Below are 22,147 nucleotides of genomic sequence, written 5' to 3' on the forward strand. Positions count from 1 at the left end.
TATCAAGTGATGAGAACGTTGCTCTTCCCGGTCTAGGAGTTTCTCCAAAGATAACTCTGGATATTTACCACCATCAGAATTAATTCTCATCATTACTGAGAAATAAGGGTTTAGATTTATCTGGTAATCTTTAACTGAGTTCATATTTATATCAGGGTCAGTGGCAGGGTCAAGGGATATTCGTGTACCTTCGGATACAGATTCACTGATTTCTAAATTTATTTCATCCTTATGGAACTGAGGGGCATGGTCATTAATATCCTCAATAGCCACAATGATATGAAAAATATTTAGAGGATTTTCCACCACGGCTTCTACCTGCAACTCACATCTTCTTCTCTCTTTGCATATCTGCTCACGGTCTATTCGGTCGTTCACGAGTAAGTCCCCGCTCTCTGCGTCTACACGGAAAAGCAGCTTCTCCGTGCTAACTCGCAGCTTCCGAGCCGACACGTCCAGGACGCTAAGCCCGAGATCCTTGGCGAGGTTCCCCACCACCGAGCCCTTGGCCAGTTCCTCGGGAATGGAGTAGCGGATCGGCTCGCAGAGCGCGGGGTAGAGCAAAGGTAGCAGGAAGGGAAACAGTACCTGCAGCCTTCTGGCTGGGCGCCTCTGAAAACAGCTCCCTCCCATCCCTCGCTCTAGTTCTCGCAGGGTCCTAGTCTTTCCGGAAGGCTGAAGAAACTGCAGTCTACGCGGTCACTGGAAGAACATTCCGACCATGACAGGAGGAGCTGGGAATCCGTGTCTCTTGGCAAAGTCTGCGCGGCCAGGAGCCTCAGTGTGTGAACAGGGTTTCCTTCCGTTTGTGTTGGTGACTGCGCAGGAAAGCCTAGTCTGGAGGCTGAGGAATCCCGGGCGACTGCGCTTGCCCTGTACTGGCCGACAGCGGCGCCCAGAGGCTCCGTGTGGTACCGCAGCCTGACATTTTCTTCTTCAATCCACTTTTTCTCTAGAGTATCTCTAGAATATAAATATTGCTCTTTGAAACTTATGTACATATTTCCATAAATTCTCTGTACTCTGAGAAGTGCTCCTGAAGTAGTAGTTAGTTTACTTCTGCATGCACCCCCTCGTCCTAGGCAACAGAGAGGACCTGTGGCCAATTGTATACAGAGAGAAATATATAGAGAGAAATATGTATAAGGGAAATATATAGAGAAATATATATATATATATTTATGATATATTTTTCTCTATATACATAGAATATGTGTACAATGCTCTTTGATTTTTTAGTTTTTTTAAGATTTATTTATTTGACAGAGAGAGATCACAAGTAGGCAGAGAGAGAAGAGGAAGCAGGCTCCCTGCTGAGCAGAGAGCCCGATGTGGGACTCGATCCCAGGATCCTGAGATCATGAGCTGAGCCAAAGGCAGAGGCTTAACCCACTGAGCCACCCAGGTGCCCCAATTTGAAAATACACTTATATAAGAGCCCAAAATTTTAGTTTTTCTAAAGTATTACAGTTGTACGTACTTAGTGTTTTGGTTTTTTTTTTTAAAGATTTTATTTATTTGACAGAGATTACAAGTGGGTAGAGAGGCAGGCAGAGAGAGAGAGAGAGAGGAGGAAGCAGGCTTCTGTTGAGCAGAGAGCCCAATGTGGGGCTTGATCCCAGCACCCTGAGATCATGACCTGAGCAGAAAGCAGAGGCTTTAACCCACTGAGCCACCCAGGCGCCCCTGTACTTAGTGTTTTAAAGAAATTTATTACAGAAAAGTTTCAAACTTATACAAAAGCAGAGAGTATTATTATTGAATCATCATATAATCATCACCCAATGGCAATAATGATCAACACAAGGCCATCTTCACTCAATATATATTATATTCCCTCATTATTTTGAAGCATATCCAAGATATTTTAACTCTTCTTTTAAGATGAAACATTAAGATAAACAAAGATTTTAGCCTACTTTGTTATAATAAAATGTTACCAATATAGAAGTCCTATCTTTGAGAAAAGCAGAATTCAACATTTTCTCCACTCTGCCCAGTTATCCATGCAGTGAGCCTGCAAGTGATATTATTAATGGTAGAGAACAGTACTAAGCTATCATGATATACTAGCCTTCATCAATATCTATGCTATTTTTCCCAAATAATGCATATTTAATATTTTTGAATACTAAGTACCAATGGATACTCCCAAGGACTGAAACTTCAAGTAACAGTTTCCCTGTTGCACAGTTAAAAATATGACCCTGAAGGATGATTTAATTTTTTCTTAGTAGCTTAGAAATAGAAAATTTGAAATAATTATAATGTCTGTATGTCATAATGGCTTTCCAGACCTGTTAACCCTATAGCCAGCTCATTTAGAATAGAATTTTGAATCGACTTCAAAGCTCATTTTTAAAGTCTCCTAGAGGGGTGCCTGGGTGGCTTAGTCAGTTAAGCCTCCAGGCTCAGGTCATGATCTCAGCATCATAATATCCAGCCCCCCCTTCAGGCTCTGCACTGAGCACAGAGTCTGCTTAAGATTCCCTACCCCCTCTTTGCCCTTCCCCCTTCATTCTCTCTCTCAAAAACTAAATAATAAAAAAAAGTCTCCCAGAATGTCATTTTTACTTGAAAAGATGCTTTGTTTAAAATAAAATAAAATAAAATAAAAGTTTTTCTTATAGCTAAAAGCCAGTAAAATATTTTAGAAACTTCTCCAGCAGTTCCTGAGAATATTTTCCTAACTTGTCTCCCTTACCCCGATTTATTTTGAGCCTGTAGATTGGAGAATTGAGTCATAAATAACAGACAGTTGAGGAATAATTTTTATCTCCCTTGTTTTGTCCTCTCTCAGTATTCATTCTCAGAAACCCCTCTAAGTGAAGTGTCATTCTTCCTCAAAAGTGATCTTTAAATTCAAACAATCTCTACAAACATGTGATCTGAAAACCATAACTTCAAATGGGTATTGTCCTATCATAGAAACAGGAAAGCAAAAGCAGAAAAGTCTGGGCTTTTAGTTTCTTCAGGAAGAACGGATGTGTTTTGTCATTAATTTACCTTACAAAATCTGTATCAGATGTAGTTATGTTTCAGCGGTATGTAAGAAGTTCAAAGATATGTAAGAAATTCACAGGGGCCACAGACGATAACAACAATAATAAATTTCAGGAATGGAAAACCACCCCTAAGAATTAGTAGTGAACTGATAACCAACCAAGGAAACACATCCAAATAGTCCATATCAATGATCAATAATGAGACCAGCCCCATGATTTCCATTGACCCTAGGTTAATTTAATTAAGAGAAAGTGAAAATTTTATCAGTTATATAACCAATAAATGCCTCCTATATATGTTAGAGCAAAAATTAGGCCAAGTGAAAACTTGAATGGTGTGAAATATGTTACCATCAGTGTATCATACCTTAAGTGCAAACCTTAAAAAAAACACAATTATAATAGAAAATAAAGGAAAAATGGAACTCACTGGAACCAAAGACGTGTTTTCTATAGGAAACCTAGAATCAACTTAAACACACAAAGGGTCATTTTTCTGACAGCGCTCCTGGCTAATCAGCATGTTGTCATAACTGGGCTGGGGAAAGATCACATGACTCTCCCAGGAGTCAGTCATGAGTGAGGTTTCCTGGGAAGAAGACTGCAGAAAAGCGACACCCCATCAACACCCACAGAGTGAAAAGTGGGCACACCAGCTAATCCAACCCCCACAGCCTGGAGTAGATGTGAGGTGTGCCAGCGCCATAACATGAGCACCAGCAACACAATGACAAAGGTGAGGAAGACACAGAAGACTGTAGTCACTGCTACCACTAAGTCTAAGGTGAGGTCTGAGGTCTCTGGGTATGCGGGGACCTCCAGACTGTTGAGGTCAGCCAGCACATCTGGAATGCTGTCAGCCAAGGCCATGGTGAGTGTGACAGTGGACAAGAGAGATGGCTGGCTGTGGTCCTGGACCACCACAATCACCAGGCTCTGTTGGAGCACGTCTGTGTCCAGCAGGGCCTGTACTGAGAAGGGCCCAGGCTCACTGACCTTGAGCAGGCAGTAGGACAGCCAGGCATTCTGACCTGAGTGTCTATAGCCACTGGCTTGGTTACCAAGTAGCCAGGCTCTGTGGAGTGCACCGATGGAAACATCAGTGGGGGAGAGAGGGGTACAGGATTTCTGATGCACTGTCCTTCTGGTCCAGCCCAAACAAGTTCAGTGACATGTTGTTGCTCCATGGTTGGTTCCCACTGCCACTAGCCCTCACCTGCATATGAAGATCATGAAACTGCTCAAAGTTGAAGGAGCACAACCTGTATATCACGCCAGTGTCAAAGTTGATGGAGACATAGGAGGAAAGAGGCAACCCTTGGACAGTGTCCTCAACCAACCAAGGTGTAAATAACACCTGGGTGTTCTAGTTGCTATTGGGGTCATGGACTGACACCAAGAAGATGGAGATGCCTCTGCGGTTGTTCTCAGGGAGGTAGACTGAGTAGGACTTTTCCAGAGAAGCTGAGTTATCATTGATGTCTCAGGTGTAGGTTGATGTAAATTTCTGTGGACAGGGGTGGCATTCCTCTGTTGCTGTCACTGTGATGTTATATTCAGAGGTTTTTTTTCTCTGTCAAGAATTTGGACTGTCAACAACTCTAATAATTATCTATTGATTTTTCTAGTTGAAAAGGTAAATTATGAGGTGTGTTACAGACAACTTGACCATTCTTCCCGGAGTCTCGGTCATGCACATTCAAGAAGGCAACTACTGTTCCAGGAAGAGTATTTTCCAAGACTGGGCTAAACAGAGAGGTAATGATCACTTCTGGTCTGTTGTCATTCACATCTTCCACTGAAATGAGCACTTTGGTCCTCCCCAAAAGTGCTCCCACATCTTCAGCTTGCATTTCCATTTCATAAAATGCACATTCTTCATAGTCTAGACTCTCTGCTGTCGATATTTCCCCAGTTTTTTCATTAAGCTGGAATAATGGAGATTGTTTTTCACTGATTTTCCAGAATCTATAGGCTACCTCTCCGTTGGCTCCCTCATCCGGGTCGCTAGCGCTCACAGTAAGCAGCCGGGTGCCTGGGGGCACGTTCTCTGGGACTTGCACTCGGTAAATCGGTAGAGCAAAAACTGGGGCATTGTCATTTGTATCCAGCACTGTCACGTGGATGTGCACTGTGCTGGAGAGATGCGGATCACCGCTGTCTGAGGCGATGAGGACCGGGTGGTGAGCAGCCTCTTCCTCGCGGTCTAGGACCTGCTCCAACACCAGCTCTGGGTGTAGAGTTCCGTCGTCTCCAGTTTGCACGTCCAGGGAGAAGTGGTGATTGGGGCTGAGCTGGTAGCTCTGCAGGGAATTCATGCCCACGTCGGGGTCAACAGCCTCTGGGAGCGGATAACGTATTCCAGGCGCAGCGATTTCATTAATTTTCATTTCCGGATTCTCAGTGTGGAATTCTGGAGCACTGTCTTTTACATCAGTTACTTCTACTTCCATTCAACAGGACTTTAAATTTAAACAGACACTGTGTGCTCTGAGCACAGAGCTCCTCTCGGTCTATACTGTCCTCGGTGACCAAACTACCACTTAGCAGATTTAGAGCAAAAAGCTGCGTCTTACCTCTGGAGACCATGCGGCCTCCGCCCTCTGCCAGCTCCTTGGGCTCCAGCCACAGGTCCTTGGAGATATTCTCCTACATAGAGTCCTTTTCTGTCTCTTCAGGCACCAAATAGCGAACAGTGTATCTGGCTGGCCCTGGGCTCGCACAGTCTGCCCAGGAAAAGGCACAGCAGAACCAGTCCTTTGCAGTGCGAGGTTCCGTGGAATGGCTATCATTGCTTCGCTGCGGATACTTATTTTTTTCCAGGATGCTTTCTATGCAAATTGACTCCTTAGGTTCTTTTTTCCTCCTGCAAATTATGATGATCTTTTCCTTAGGAGAAAGCGAGGTGCCCCAGGTTAAGAGGGTGAGTTTTGTTGCAGCTTTTGCTGCAGCTTGTGGAATCTGTGAGGCTTTGTGTAGTTGCAGATCCTAACGTTGGGATGGGATAGAGAGCTGACTGAGCTTTTCTTAGAGCTGGTGAACAGAGCCCTTAGAGTCCTAATCTGTCACTACACCCACTGAGATAATACTTGATTACAGACGGTTAAAAAAGAAAACACTCTTTGAACCACAACTTATGAAGACTTGTCTCACTGCTTCTTGCATTCTCATTTCAAAAGCAATAACCATTGCTGGATGTGTTAGTTGAAAATGAAGTGGAATGAAACTTCTATTAAGCGTACTGTTAAATTGACATTTAAATTTTTTTTCTTTTTAAGATTTTATTTATTTGACAGACAGAGATCACAAGTAGGCAGAGGGGCAAGCAAAGAGAGAAAGGGAGAAGCAGGCTCCCCACGGAGCAGAGAGCCCAACGCAGGGCTCGATCCCAGGACCCTTGATCCCAGGACCCTGGGATCATGACCCGAGCTGAAGGCAGAGGCTTTAAACCCACTGAGCCACTCAGGCGCCCCAATTTTCTTTTTTTTACATAGGCTCCACACCCAGAATAGAGCTCAATGCGGGGCTTGAAGTTACCATCCTGAGATAAAAAAATGAGCTAAGATCAAGAGTCAGTCAGATGCTTAACCGACTGAGCCACCCGCATGTCCCTCACCATTTTTTCTTAATCAAATTAACTTATTCTTGGTAACATTTTGCTCTCTGCTTACACATGTAAATTATTCTAGTTCCCTTTTTATAATGTTTCAAAAATTTCCTATATTATTGTCTGATGTAATTACAATGTATAATCCTCTTTGGAAATACATTCATATTTTTCTTTGATTTATACATTATATATATATTACATAATTACATTAAGTGAATATATGGATTATTCACTTTGAAATTATTCTATAAGGTTAATTTATGCAGATAGTAAATTTGATGGAGTAAGATGTCCTTAAAATTTCATTCACAAAAATCATTTTAATTAGGCAACAGTAATAGATTTTCTCACCTAATATTGCTAATTTTGAAAGGACTGGTTTCCTAAAGTTGCATATTTGAGAATGTTACACTTTAATGTTATTTCAATTCTTTAAAATTTTCTATGTGACTATATAATTCATACACTGATTATGGCATTTGGAATCTTGAAATAAACACACAATGAAAAGCAAGTTTCCATTTCAATCCTTCCATAAAGAAATTATGCAGTTTTAAAGCAGTCAAACTTCATATTGTAAAGGTCACTTAAACCTCTGTGATAATTACAAAAAAGAATACAAGATGTAGAACAAATTATTATCATTAAAACCCAAAAAGTACCATTACAATAAATTCTTTCAGGGGAATCTGGCTGACTCCATCAGGTGAGCATGTGACTCTAGATCTCAGGGGGATGAGTTCAAGCCCCACACTGGACAAACTTATGTTAAAAACAATTCTTTCAGCAATTTGAAAAGATACCATTTCCTGAAGCAGTTACCAAGGAAGACCAAGCAAAAGGCTGATTCTTAAGAAATGGCAACCTTTTGAGCATAAAATTAGTAAATTTTGCCATAAAATGGAAAATCTGGGATTCTCCTTTCCTCCTACAGATACAAGGATGATCAGAAAACCTCTAATCACTAATGTTTAGAGTTCCAAATAATAAGAAAATCCAGTGACTTTCCCCTCTTTCTTCAAAAAATATAGGTAAGGAATGACAGCAAGTGATAAACACAATAGCATTTCCTTTTCTTGTCTCAAGTGTCTTCTATCAACTATGGGAAGAAGAGGAGGATTTTGCATTCAAAACAATTTTAAGGAATTTAGATAATGATTGGAACTTCTGATGAATTCAATGAGTCTCTCTCCCCCTCTCCTCCCCTCTATTTTTCTTAAAATTTTCAAGTATTCAAATGGTCATGACTAAGTTCATACAAGGAACTAGACATGAGGAATAAACATTTAAAAGGATGGAAACTCTACTAGTGAAATCAGTGAAGAAAGAAGGCTAGTAGCAGTTTCTTTGCTTTAAAGATGGCAAACAATTGCCTCCGTTAAATTTAATGTTTACTTACATGTAAAAAAACTCAAAATAAAGGAGGCAAACTGGATAAATTTCATTAACTATGAAAAAAGATATAGAAACGGATATAATACTTTTTATGTGAAGCAAGGAGGAAACTCACTACTTCAAAAACCTGAACTTGGTGTGATATTGCTATTATTATATGTGACATAACAACTCCCGGCTCACCACTCTACTTAAAAAGTGGAAGTACAGCTTTCTGATGGGCTATGATGTCCTTAAGACAACTTATTACTCTTAGAAATGTAATATATTTTCATATAAATACGAAAAATTGGATAGACGATGAAAAGGAGTAGATACTTAAATAGAACTCACCGGCTTTAGAGTTTCAGGATGGGATGTTGACTCACTGGAATTACAAAGTGGAAATAAGGCCCCAGATGAATCCCCGCAAAGCAGTATGTCTTGTCCTGAACTCAACTGCTCATTGCACTTTAGAAAATTAAACTCTGTCTTTCCAGCATGGGCAACGCACAAATTGTAGGAATAAGGCAAAGTCCCTTCACTGTAGTTGGGAGGAACCACAGGCCCTGACTTGACACACAGACCAGGCTGAAAACAGCCCCAGGAGGCAGAGCTGGAGGAGCTTCGCAGGCGCAGAGCAACCGCCAGAATCACCGCGAGGAGGAACAACACCGAGATCAAGGCCAAAGCCACCACCAGGTAAAACTGCAGCTCCGCCTGAGGGTCAGAGGGCTCCGGGCGGTCGCTGACATCCGGCAGCGCCTCCTGTAAGCTGTCGGCGAAAACCAGGAGCAGCGTGGCTGTGGCCGAGAGCGGCGGCTGTCCCCCATCCCGCACAGCGACCAGCAGGCGCTGGCGGGCCGCGTCCCGGTCGCCCAAAGCTCGCGCCGTGCGCACCTCGCCCGTGCGCAGCCCCAGGCTGAAGAGTCCCGGCTCGCTGGCCTGCAGCACGTGGTACGACAGCCAGGCATTGTGTCCCGAGTCGGCGTCCACCGCCACCACCTTGGTGACCAGGTAGCCGGGCTGCGCGGCGCGCGGCACCGTGTCGAACAGCGCCGAGCCGTCGGGCCCCAGCGCCGGGTACAGCACCCGCGGCGCGTTGTCGTTGCGGTCGCCCACCAACACGCGCAGGCTCACGTTGGCGCTGAGCGCGGGCGAGCCCTGGTCGCGCGCCTGCAGGGTCAGCTCGAAGGCGCGCAGCTGCTCGTGGTCGAAGGCGCGCTGCGCGAACACCACCCCGCTCTGCGCGCTCACGGACACGTAGGACGCCAGCGCCCGTGTTTCCAGGTCGCTGGCCACGATGGAGTAGGAGACGCGGGCGTTGGGCCCCAGGTCGGGGTCGGAGGCGCTGACTTGGGCAATGGAGGCTCCGGGAGGGTTGTTCTCCATCACGTGAACCACGTAGGAGGCCTGGTGAAAAACTGGAGCATTGTCATTGACGTCAGTGATGATCAAAGTGACACTTGTGGTCGCTGAGAGGGGCGGCCTGCCCCTGTCAGTGGCTGTTATGGTGACATTGTATTCTGGGGTCTGTTCTCGGTCCAGAGCCCCATCTATTACTAGCTTATATGAATTTCTGGATGAAGAGATTATCTGAAAAGGAACTTCACCCTCTAATCGACAATTAACCTCCCCATTTTCCCCGGAATCTCGGTCATATATTTTAATCAAAGCAATTAGTGTTCCTGGCGGTGCGTTTTCCAGAATCATTTCCGCTAGAGAATGGAATGTAATTTCTGGACTGTTATCATTTTCATCTTGAATGTTAATTTCAACTGTACATTGTGCAGCCAGTCCTCCACCATCCCTCCCTTCCACCACTATAGAATATTCCTTCACTTCTTCGAAATCCAGCATCTTTAGAGTTGTAATTTCCCCGCTCTTTGAATTCAGACTGAAGACTTGCCCCGTCCTGTAGAACGAGTAAGTGATTTCAGAGTTGATGCCCTCGTCTTGGTCAGTGGCTGACACCTGTACCACTGCGGTGCCTAGGGGCACGTTTTCTCGAAGGCTTACTTTGTATATGTCCTGCTTGAATACAGGGGAGTTATCATTGGCATCAGTGACCTGGATCCGGAGCTCAGTGGTACCGCTAAGTGGCGGATCTCCACCATCCAAGGCAGTCAGAACTAAACGATGGTAACTCTGTTGTTCTCGGTCTAAACGTTTCTCCAATGCCAGTTCTGGGTATTTACTACCATCTTGTTTCTCTTTACTTATCAATGAGAAAATAGGGCTATGAGAGAGTTTATAAATCTGAAGGGCATTTAAGCCAATATCTGCATCTTCCGCTGTTTCTAATATAAACCGAGTGCCTGGCACAGTAGACTCACTGATTTGCAGGTCAAAGGAAGTTTGGGTGAACTTGGGGGTATGGTCATTAATATCTTCGATGTCCACACTCACGTGATAAAAGTTCAACGGATTTTCAGCAACAGCTTCAAATTCCAGAGTACAGGCTGTCTTCTTCCCACATATCTGCTCCCGGTCTAGCCTGCTGCCCACAAGTAACTCCCCGCTCTTGGCGCTCACGGTGAAGTAAGCCTTCTCCGAACTGATGCGCAGTTGTCGAGTCGGTAACTCATGCACGCTCAGTCCCAAATCCTTGGCGAGGTTCCCCACCACCGAGCCCTCGGGCATTTCCTCGGGAATCCCGTAGCGGATCTGCTCACACAGCGCCGGCCAGAACAAAGACAGCAGGAAGGGAAGGAGCACCGGCCGCCTCTCAGCCCAGCCCCTCTCCGCAGCGCCGCTCCCCATCCCTCTTGCTCCCCTCAGGTTGCTCACCGGCCTGGAGACGCCGGATCACAAATAATCTCTGGGCTGCAGATGTCCAGAGCTCCGAACGGCCTGTAAGTCTTGTGTGAGGGTCAGGGTTTCTTCTTTTCCGCAGGAGGAAGTGGTGTAAAGGCTCGGGCTAGCGAGTCAGATAGGGAAAGTGCGCTGCGGCTGCGCGAACAGATCGCCAGTGCCCAAGCTCTCCATTTTGGCCAACAGCGGCGCCCACAGTCCGCACTGGGACACTGCAGCCTCTGCTGCTTCAGTTTAACCAGCTATAATAACTACAACCCTGAGCATAACTGAACAAGCCACGTTTTTATGCTAATATATTTAATATCTTAAATTATAAAGCCTTTTTAAGGTATTTTTTCTCTTGTTTCCAATTGATTAGAAATATGTTGAGTTTTTATAGAAACCTACATATACTGGTCCATCCATTTCACGCTACTACATACATACATTGAACTGCTGCCTTGCGCTAAGTACTTGTCAGTAGCAATATAAAAATGAGTAAAACAGAGGTCTTGACATCAGAGAGCTTATCACCTACTGACTTCACAGAATTATTTTATTAGGTATAATATGTGAAACAATTCTAATCTTCTTTCATTGTACCTAAATGTTTCCCCGAACATTTGTACATTATTAATGCTGTTTCATGTTACATATATTAGAGAATACTAACACTGCTGGAAATTATTCTGTAAAGTTGTGCAATTTCATAATCCTCAAACATCTTCTGATAATATTAACACTCTCTTTTAGAAATAATTTCTCTTTACTCTTTTGACTATCTAAGGAAGTATTCATTCAAAGAAAAAAAAAACTCTCTCCCTATGATATAGCCAAGAGATGATTTAGTCTACCTTCTTCTTCATGTCTAAAAATTACTTGGATTATGTCATACCCAATATAGTACATTAATTCATTCTTAAAGGTCACTGGGGGGGGGGGCGCGCCTGGGTGGCTCAGTGCGTTAAAGCCTCTGCCTTCAGCTCAGGTCATGATCCCAGGATCCTGGAATTGAGCCCCTCATAGGCCTCTCTGCTCAGCAGGGAGCCTGCTTCCTCCTCTCTCTCTGCCTGCCTCTGCCTACTTGTGATCTCTGTCTGTCAAATAAATAAATAAAATATTTTAAAAAGTCACTGGGGAAATGTTTTTCTATTCTTCAATACACAGTCACAAAAGGATATTTCAGTAGATCACATTACTTTCTTATCTATGTATCTATGTTATACTGAAGTAATGACTTTAGAATTGAACTTATGGTAAGTTTATTCATATAAATTTCCTGGGAAAATGACATTTGTTCTATTTTACTCCATGTGTTGAAGTTTTTTTAATAATCAGTGAATGTTTTGAATAAGTACTTTTGTCAGGACAAGTTTCCAAACACTTTTAAAAATTGTGAAGTATGAAAAATATAGTTCTCCCCTCAAATGTCTGTGCACCCAAACACTACAGAAAATATGAAGTTAAATCCCACCCACAGTATGTACAAAATAGGAGGAAACACTACAGAGCCCTTGGGAAAGGCCCATTTTATAACTAACAAATGCTTTATTGTGTTCTTCATTCTCATGTAATGACAAATCAAGAGTTAGCACTGTTAAAATGCTATAACAAGGAATACTGAAGATATACAATCCAGATTGAATCATTTTTAATTGAACTGATCAGCTTGTTTAGAATCTATTTATAAATGAAACTTCTTAAAATCAACATTCTCAAACTCTCACCATGTGAACACAGCACATTTCACATGGCTGTTCAACAGAACAACTCATTGGAACTTACTGAAAAGATCTTTTGTATTTTACAAAATGACATTGTATTTCAAATATGATCTTGTTGTCTTTATTTGGGGGGGGTGATGAAAATTTTAGATTTTAGATTCTATGTCTTTATTATGAGCCCTTGGAGACAACTGACACATAAGGGAACCAGTTTTACCTACTACCAAGTTCCACGCTTTCAAATGTATTTATGTTCTTTTTTTTAAAAGATTTTATTTATTTGACAGACAGAGATTACAAGTAGGTAGAAAGGCAGGCAGAGAGAGAGAGGAGGAAGCAGGCTTCCTGTTGAGCAGAGAGCCCGATGTGGAGCTCCATCCCAGGACCCTGGGATCATGACCTGAGCTGAAGGCAGAGGCTTTAACCCACTGAGCCACCCAGCCACCCCTGTATTTATGTTCTGAAATATAATAATAAGTATCACAGTTTTGAAGGGTACTGATGCAAATACAAAGCTCATAAAAGGGGTTTAAAGTGAAAAATCTCCAAAAGCCTAGAAAACTTCAGATCTTCAAGATACTAACCCTAAAAGAATTCCCAAATTGTAAGATGTATTTTACGTTTACTACGCTAATACAAGGATTTAAAAGTCTCACTTATTTTTTTCTCAACTCTAATTAGGAATATATATTTCCCAAGTAGAAAACAAACTTACCATATGTGGTTGGGTAACTCTTTTTTTTTAAGATTTTAATTTATTTATTTGACAGACAGAGATCACAAGTAGGAAGAGAGGCTCCCCGATGTCCTAAGCCAAAGGCAGAGGCTTTAACCCACTGACCCACCCAGGTGCCCTAGGGTGACTAATTCTTAAGTGAATGAGTGATTAAGTGATAATTATAGTAACATATGGAAAATAAAAATTTATTATGTTTTTCTTCTTTTAAAAAAAGATTATTTATTTGAGAGAGAGAGTGTGAGCATGAGTGGAGAGAAATGCACAGGGAGAGAATCATCAAGCAGAGTCTCCACTGAGCCCAGAGCCCCACCCCTGCTTGATCTCACAACCCCTGAGATCACTACCCAAGCAGAAACCAAAAGTCAGGGACATCTGGGTGGCTCAGTTAGTTAAGCGGCTGCCTTCGGCTCAGGTCATGATCCCAGCATCCTGGGATCGAGTCCCACATCGGGCTCCGTGCTCGGCGGGGAGCCTGGGGAGCCTGCTTCTCTCTCTGTCTCTGCCTGCCACTCTGTCTGCCTGTGCTCACTCTCTCTCTCTGACAAATAAATAAAATCTTCAGGAAAAAAAAAATACTTAAAAAAAAAGAAAAAAAAAAAAGAAACCAAAAGTCAGAGGACAACCAACCAAGCCACCCAGGTACTCCAATTTTTTGTATTTTTTAAAAGATTTTATTTATTTGTCAGAGAGAGAGAGAGAGAGAGAGAGAGAACACAAGCAGGGGGAACTGCAGGCACAGCAGGCAGAGGGAGAATCAGGCTCCCCACTGAGCAAGGAACTCCAACCAAACTCCAGGACCCTGGGATCATGACCCAGCTGAAGGCAGACACTTAACAGACTGAGCCACTTGGAGATATATATATATATATATATATATATATATATATATATATATATATATATATTTTTTTTTTTTTTTAAAGTAATCTCTATGCCCAAAGTGGGGCTGGAATTCACTACCCTGAAATAAAAAATCTCATGCTTTATTGACTGAACCAGCCAGGTGCTCCACATATGGAACATTGTTAAAAGATTGAAAATTGACATTTAAACAATCTTGTCCAAGCCTTTGGAAAGCAAATGAAGCAAATTATCACGATTAGAGCTCAATTTTATAGTACCAGCACTAAAACCAAAAACTTTGTGTTTCTCTTTTAAAAAATCTTTTTAAGCTATCTCCACAATGTGTGTTTTAAAACATAAATTTATAAAAAAATATAATTCCTCTCAGAATTAAACGTGAACAAAGAACTGAACTCACCTGAACAGAAGCAGCTTCCTCCTTACATTGACGAAAATCTACTGATGTTAACAAGGAATCATTTTTCCCACAGCTCTCCTGGCTGATGAGCGTGTCCGCGTAGTTGGGCTGGGGGAAGATCACGTGACTCTTGCGCGAGTCCGCGGTCAGGGAGACCTCGTGCGAATAGGTCTGCAGGAAAGCCCGCACCCCGTCCACGCCCACGAAGTGCGAGGCCGGCACGCCCACCAGCCCGCCTCCCGAAGCCTGGAGCAGACGCGACGCGTGCCAGCGCCTCAGCCTGAGCGCCAGCAGCACGATGACGAAGGCGAGGAAGACGCAGGAGACTGCCGCCACCGCCACCACCAGATAGAGCGTGAGGTCCGAATCATCTGGGTCGGCGGGGGTCCCGATGCTGCCCAGGTCCGCCAGGACGTCCGGGATGCTGTCGGCCACGGCCACGGTGACCGTGACGGTGGCCGACAGAGGGGGCTGCCCGTGATCCTGCACCGCCACCACCAGACTCTGCTTGAGCGCGTCTCTGTCCAGCAGGGCCCGCGCTGTGCGCACCTCGCCCGTGTGCAGCCCCACCGCGAAGAGCCCTGGCTCGCTGGCCTTGAGCAGGCGGTAGGACAGCCAGGCGTTCTGGCCAGAGTCTCTGTCCACTGCCACCACCTTGGTGACCAGGTAGCCGGACTCTGCGGAGCGGGGTGCCAGTTCCACGCCTGTGGAACCATCAGTGGGGAAGGTGGGGTACAGAATCTCTGGTGTGTTGTCGTTCTGATCCAGCACGAACAAGCTCAGTGACACGTTACTGCTGAGTGGAGGGTCCCCGCCATCGCTAGCAGTCACCAGTAACTGCAAGTCTCGTATATGCTCATAGTCAAAGGAGCACAGAGCATATAGGATGCCTGTGTCTGAGTTGATGGAGACGTAGGAGGAGAGAGCGCTCCCCATGATGATGTCCTCGGTCACAGAGTAAGTCACCTGGGCATTTTTGCCACTGTCGGGGTCGTGAGCCATCACAGTGAAAACAGAGGCACCTCTAGGGTTGTTTTCTGGGATATAGGCTGAATAGGACACTTGAGGGAAAGTGGGCGGATTGTCATTGATATCGGCCACATACAGGGTGATATGAGTTTCAGTAGATAGAGAAGGAGTTCCCAGATCTGAGGCCATCACTGTGATATTATACATAGAGATCTTTTCTCGGTCCAGATAGTTCCATGTCACCAATCTATAATAATTATCTATTGATTTTTCTAGTTGAAAAGGTAAATTATGAGGTGTGTTACAGACAACTTGACCATTCTTCCCGGAGTCTCGGTCATGCACATTCAAGAAGGCAACTACTGTTCCAGGAAGAGTATTTTCCAAGACTGGGCTAAACAGAGAGGTAATGATCACTTCTGGTCTGTTGTCATTCACATCTTCCACTGAAATGAGCACTTTGGTCCTCCCCAAAAGTGCTCCCACATCTTCAGCTTGTATTTCCATTTCATAAAATGCACATTCTTCATAGTCTAGACTCTCTGCTGTCGATATTTCCCCAGTTTTTTCATTAAGCTGGAATAATGGAGATTGTTTTTCACTGATTTTCCAGAATCTATAGGCTACCTCTCCGTTGGCTCCCTCATCCGGGTCGCTAGCGCTCACAGTAAGCAGCCGGGTGCCTGGGGGCACGTTCTCTGGGACTTGCACTCGGTAAATCGGTAGAGCAAAAACTGGGGCATTGTCATTTGTATCCAGCACTGTCACGTGGATGTGCACTGTGCTGGAGAGATGCGGATCACCGCCGTCTGAGGCGATGAGGACCAGGTGGTGAGCAGCCTCTTCCTCGCGGTCTAGGGCCTGCTCCAACACCAGCTCTGGGTGTAGAGTTCCGTCGTCTCCAGTTTGCACGTCCAGGGAGAAGTGGTGATTGGGGCTGAGCTGGTAGCTCTGCAGGGAATTCATGCCCACGTCGGGGTCAACAGCCTCTGGGAGCGGATAACGTGTTCCAGGCGCAGCGATTTCATTAATTTTCATTTCCAGATTCTCAGTCTGGAATTTTGGGTTATTATCATTGATATCGGTGATTTCTATTTGTATCCCAAAAAGTTTTCCTCTGCCCTCAGCTAGAATGTTGATATTTACTAGACACTGTGTGCTCTGAGCACAAAGCTCCTCCCGATCTATCCTGCCCGCAGTAAGCAAGCTGCCAGTTTTCCGGTTCAGAGCAAAAAGCTGCGTCCTACCTCTGGAGACGATGCGGACTCCATGCTTTGCCAGCTCTTGTGACTCCAGATTTAGGTCCTTGGCGATATTACCCACAAAGGATCCTTTGTCGCTCTCTTCTGGTACCGAATAGTGGATCTGTCCTCTCCCGATTTCCCACAGCGTGCCTATGAACACGCACAGCAGGACCAGCTTGCCGCGTTTCTGGTAATTCTTTGGAGCGGCCATTGTTCTTTTACTACTGAATCCACTCAGCATCCTCATTGGGCATATGCGTCTTGTTTACCTTTTTGCTGCAGCTGTGGAGATCATCTTATAGAAAACTGGAGTGCCTCAGATGTAAGGACAGAGTTCGCTGCAGTCCTGCAGCTGGTTTGTGGGATCGGCGGTCTTTCCGAGATCTGAGCCTTTAGTAACCGGATGGCATTTGGTTACATTTATCTCCAAATAGGTGAACAGCGGCGCTTAGAGTCCTAAGCAGTTACTGCACCCACTTAGATACGTAATAGCGTATGTTAGATTATTGAGGGAGGGAAAAAAAATACTTGTCTTTTACAGTATGTTTTGAATTTATTTGTCTCTGAATTCATATTTTAAAAGTTGTTGCCAAGAAGCATGGGATTAAGTAGGGTTAAAGTTTTACAAAGGATTATTAAATGATCCCCAAAGATTTATGAGATTGTCTCACATTACCCAAATTTCTGGAATATGTTTACTCTTAAAATGTAAATCATTAACATTTCATTTCCTACTATGCACTGAGCTTTACTGTAAATCTGTTATCGAATAAGTAAGGCCTCTAGTTGTCACTGGCAATAAATTCATTTTTAGACTAAAGTAGAACTATTGAACATGATTCACTCAGAAGGTGTTGTATTTGATGTAAACCAATTAATCATTACAGTAAGACTTCAGTAGAGCTGTTGCTTTTTAAATTTTCTTTTTAAAATGCGATTTTAATTACATATTGATATGTTTTCAAGTAATATTGTTAAATGTTAACAGGATAAATGCTTTCACTTTTAAGTTTCATCAGAGATTATATTTTGCTATTTCATTTATTTATTTTTAAAGATTTTATTTATTTATTTGACAAAGAGAGATCACAGGTAGATAGAGAGGCAGGAAGAGGGAGCGGGGGGAGCAGGCTCCCTGCTGAGCAGAGAGCCCAATGCTGGTTTTGGGGTTTGATCCCAGGACCCCGAGATCATGACCTGAGCCAAAGGCAGCGGCTTAACCCACTGAGCCACCCAGGCACCCCTATTTATTTATTTTTAAGTAATCTCTACACCCAGGTGGGGCTTAAACTCACAACCCCAAGATCCAGAATTCTATGTTTTACCAACTGAGACAGCCAGGTACTCTTGTTTTGTTTTGCTCTAAGATTTTATTTTATTTGAGAGAGAATGTGAGTGGCTGGAGGAACAGAGGAAGAAGGAGAGGGACAAGCAGACTCCCTGATATGCATGGAGACCAATGTGCAGTTTGATCCCAGGACTCTGAGATCACAACCCAAGTTGAAGGCAGACCCTTAACCAACTGAGTCACCCAGGTGTCCCAGGCAACCTTGATTTGTTACTTTATTTAAATTCTGTATTTTTTCTATTTGAATAGAAAATATTTTTTAAAATACAAATGAATACAAAATGAAAAGCAACTCTCCATCCTACTCTTCCACAAATGAGAGATGATTACATTTTAAAGCAGACTCAATTAACTTTGTGAAAAAGACATGTATTCTAAAGTTAATTTTGCCTTAATTAGTATTTTTTTTTTCTATTGAGAATCTCTGCTGAGTGTGGAGCTGGATCTCACGATCCTGAGATCATAACCTGAGTCAAAATCAAGAGTCAGACCCTTAACTGACTGAGCCACCCAGGTGCCCCCTTAAGTAGTATTTTGATCAAGAGAACCACAAAAAGGGAACACATAATTATCATCAAGCAATCAAAAAGTGTCACCACAAAAACAAATTATGTCTCTTTTCTTCAGTTTGTAAAGTGGTCAGTGACTGAACATCTGCTAACAAATCTAGCTAAAGATGAAAAATGTATTATCATATCTATATAGATATATACATATATACTAGTATGTACATCAGATTGGCAATTTTGTCTAAAATTTGAAGAATTCAAGACTCCATTTTCTCCTAGAGATAGCAGAATGACTAGAAGTCTTCTGGCTATATGTGGGCTGCAAAAAAAGACAATTTAAAATTATACAGGTATGTGTGAAAAACCTATGCTGCAAGGCAAAGAAAATGCTTTTGTTTTCTGGTGAGCATACCGGTCTTACTGGTAAGTAAAATGCTTTTAAACACCCACACAGTTCATTGCATACAACTGGAATGTGCCCATCTACATTAAAATCCAGTTAAGATACTTTATTCTAGGAGGCTTTGAAACAAAAGGAAGTAAATAGAAGAAACAAAATGGTAAAATCAGTTATGAAAAATATCTAATTTTAGCTTTTTGTTCTTGTTTTAAAGATTTTTTAAATGACTGCCCACTTTTACATTTATACTACATCCAGCTAAAAAAGTATATTAATACGAAGAAAAACTTAGGGAAAAAAATCTCATTAGGTCTTAGGAGATGGCCTATAACACTGATTCCCTTCCTAGATAAAACCACAATCTCACTGCTCCATCGATCTGAGCCTGTCAAGGCATCCCTAAAAGAGTCATAACTGCTCCTACTTTAACTTCCCTTGAAGAATGGTATGATAGTTTTAATTTTTAGAGAAACTTTTAGATCTACAAAGTGTATATTTTTCCATGAGAAGTAAATAATTGGGTAGATCATAAGAAGCAGGTTATGCTTAAAAGAAACTCACCAGATGGGATGTTGACTCACTGGATTTGCAAAGTGGAAATAAGGCCCCAGATGAATCCCCGCAAAGTATGTCTTGTTCTGAACTCAACTTCTCATTGCACTTTAGAAAATTAAGCTCCGTCTTTCCAGTGTGGGCAACGCACAAATTGTAGGAATAAGGCAAAGTCCCTTCACTGTAGTTGGGAGGAATCACAGGTCCTGACTTGACACACAGACCAGGCTGAAAACAGCCCCAGGAGGCAGAGCTGGAGGAGCTTCGCAGGCGCAGAGCAACCGCCAGAATCACCGCGAGGAGGAACAGCACTGAGATCAACGCCAAAGCCACCACCAGGTAAAACTGCAGCTCCGCCTGAGGGTCAGAGGGCTCCAGGCGGTCGCTGACATCCGGCAGCGCCTCCTGTAAGCTGTCAGCGAAAACCAGGAGCAGCGTGGCCGTGGCCGAGAGCGGCGGCTGTCCCCCATCCCGCACAGCGACCAGCAGGCGCTGGCGGGCCGCGTCCCGGTCGCCCAAAGCTCGCGCCGTGCGCACCTCGCCCGTGCGCAGCCCCAGGCTGAAGAGTCCCGGCTCGCTGGCCTGCAGCACGTGGTACGACAGCCAGGCATTGTGTCCCGAGTCGGCGTCCACCGCCACCACCTTGGTGACCAGGTAGCCGGGCTGCGCGGCGCGCGGCACCGTGTCGAACAGCGCCGAGCCGTCGGGCCCCAGCGCCGGGTACAGCACCCGCGGCGCGTTGTCGTTGCGGTCGCCCACCAACACGCGCAGGCTCACGTTGGCGCTGAGCGCGGGCGAGCCCTGGTCGCGCGCCTGCAGGGTCAGCTCGAAGGCGCGCAGCTGCTCGTGGTCGAAGGCGCGCTGCGCGAACACCACCCCGCTCTGCGCGCTCACGGACACGTAGGACGCCAGCGCCCGTGTTTCCAGGTCGCTGGCCACGATGGAGTAGGAGACGCGACCGTTGGGCCCCAGGTCGGGGTCGGAGGCGCTGACTTGGGCAATCGAGACGCCTGGAGGATTGTTCTCTGCCACATGAACTATATATGAAGGCTGTTCGAAAACTGGTACATTGTCGTTGACATCGCCAATGTGTAGGGTGATGCTTGAGCTAGAGGAAAGGGGGGGCTTTCCCCTGTCGGAAGCTGTGATAGTGACATTGTACTCAGGAGTCTGCTCACGGTCTAGGGCTCCATCTGTCACTAATTTATAGGTGTTTATCGAAGAAGAGACTATTTTAAATGGAACATCACCTTCTAATTTACAAACAACTTCTCCGTTGTGTCCAGAATCCTTGTCACGGATTTTAAGCAAAGCAACGTGTGTTCCCAGCTTGGTGTCCTCCATAATGATATCCCGCAGAGATTGGAATACCACTTCTGGGAAATTGTCATTTATGTCTTGGACCTCTATCTCCACGGTACATTGGGCAATCATTCCTCCACCATCCCTTGCTTCCAAAACTATGGAATATTCTTTGACCTCCTCAAAATCTAACGTATGTAGAATAGTAATTTCCCCCGTAATAGAATTCAGGTCAAACTGGGTGATCTGGCCTGCTTCCGTGAAAGAGAAAGTGATCTGGGCATTGACACCCTCATCCTGGTCAGTGGCCATCACTCGAAGCACAAGGGTGCCCGGAAGAACGTTTTCCGGAACAGCCACCCTGTATAGCTCTTGGCTAAACACTGGAGGGTTATCATTGGCATCAGTCACTAGGACCTGTATCTGGGCAGTACTACTAAGGGGTGGATCCCCGCTGTCCAATGCTGTCAAGATCAACTGGTAGGATTTCTGCTCTTCCCGGTCTAAAGGCACCATTAGTACCAGCTCAGGGTATTTACTGCCATCTAATTTCTCTTTTTTCACAAGTGAGAAATGATCATTGGGGCTGAGCTGGTAATTCTGTAGTGAGTTGGTACCAATATCTGCATCATGCGCAGATCCTAAAATAAATCGTGCCCCGGGCTTTGTAGACTCACTGATTTGCAGGTCAAAGGAAGTTTGGGTGAACTTGGGGGTATGGTCATTAATATCTTCGATGTCCACACTCACGTGATAAAAGTTCAACGGATTTTCAGCAACAGCCTCAAATTCCAGAGTACAGGCTGTCTTCTTCCCACATATCTGCTCCCGGTCTAGCCTGCTGCCCACAAGTAACTCCCCGCTCTTGGCGCTCACGGTGAAGTAAGCCTTCTCCGAACTGATGCGCAGTTGTCGAGTCGGTAACTCATGCACGCTCAGTCCCAAATCCTTGGCGAGGTTCCCCACCACCGAGCCCTCGGGCATTTCCTCGGGAATCCCGTAGCGGATCTGCTCACACAGCGCCGGCCAGAACAAAGACAGCAGGAAGGGAAGGAGCACCGGCCGCCTCTCAGCCCAGCCCCTCTCCGCAGCGCCGCTCCCCATCCCTCTTGCTCCCCTCAGGTTGCTCACCGGCCTGGAGACGCCGGATCACAAATAATCTCTGGGCTGCAGATGTCCAGAGCTCCGAACGGCCTGTAAGTCTTGTGTGAGGGTCAGGGTTTCTTCTTTTCCACAGGAGGAAGTGGTGTAAAGGCTCGGGCTAGCGAGTCAGATAGGGAAAGTGCGCTGCGGCTGCGCAAACAGATCGCCAGT

General features: G+C 44.6%; 2 protein-coding genes across 10 annotated transcripts in view; both read right to left on the minus strand.

The window, feature by feature from the left end:
* Positions 1 to 22,147, minus strand: part of LOC123938945 (protocadherin gamma-C5) — a 172,539-nt gene that overhangs the window by 91,241 nt on the left and 59,151 nt on the right. The window contains exon 1 of one of the 9 annotated variants that reach the window (XM_046000742.1): positions 14,510 to 17,033. The exons of the other annotated variants lie outside the window; for them this stretch is intronic. Within the exon in view, the coding sequence (XP_045856698.1) occupies positions 14,510 to 16,969 (2,460 nt within the window). The 5' untranslated portion in view covers positions 16,970 to 17,033. Of the gene's footprint in view, positions 1 to 14,509; positions 17,034 to 22,147 lie in introns of those variants that run through there. 9 annotated transcript variants of the gene reach the window in all.
* LOC123938321 (protocadherin gamma-B4-like) lies at positions 17,019 to 22,086 on the minus strand. The gene is given in 4 exon segments (XM_045999641.1): positions 17,019 to 17,059; positions 17,062 to 17,091; positions 17,094 to 17,112; positions 19,541 to 22,086. Coding segments are annotated over 4 exon segments (2,487 nt in total). The 5' UTR covers positions 21,938 to 22,086.

The sequence above is a fragment of the Meles meles genome, chromosome 3 (assembly GCF_922984935.1).
Source record: "Meles meles chromosome 3, mMelMel3.1 paternal haplotype, whole genome shotgun sequence".
NCBI classification, from domain to species: Eukaryota; Metazoa; Chordata; class Mammalia; order Carnivora; family Mustelidae; genus Meles; species Meles meles.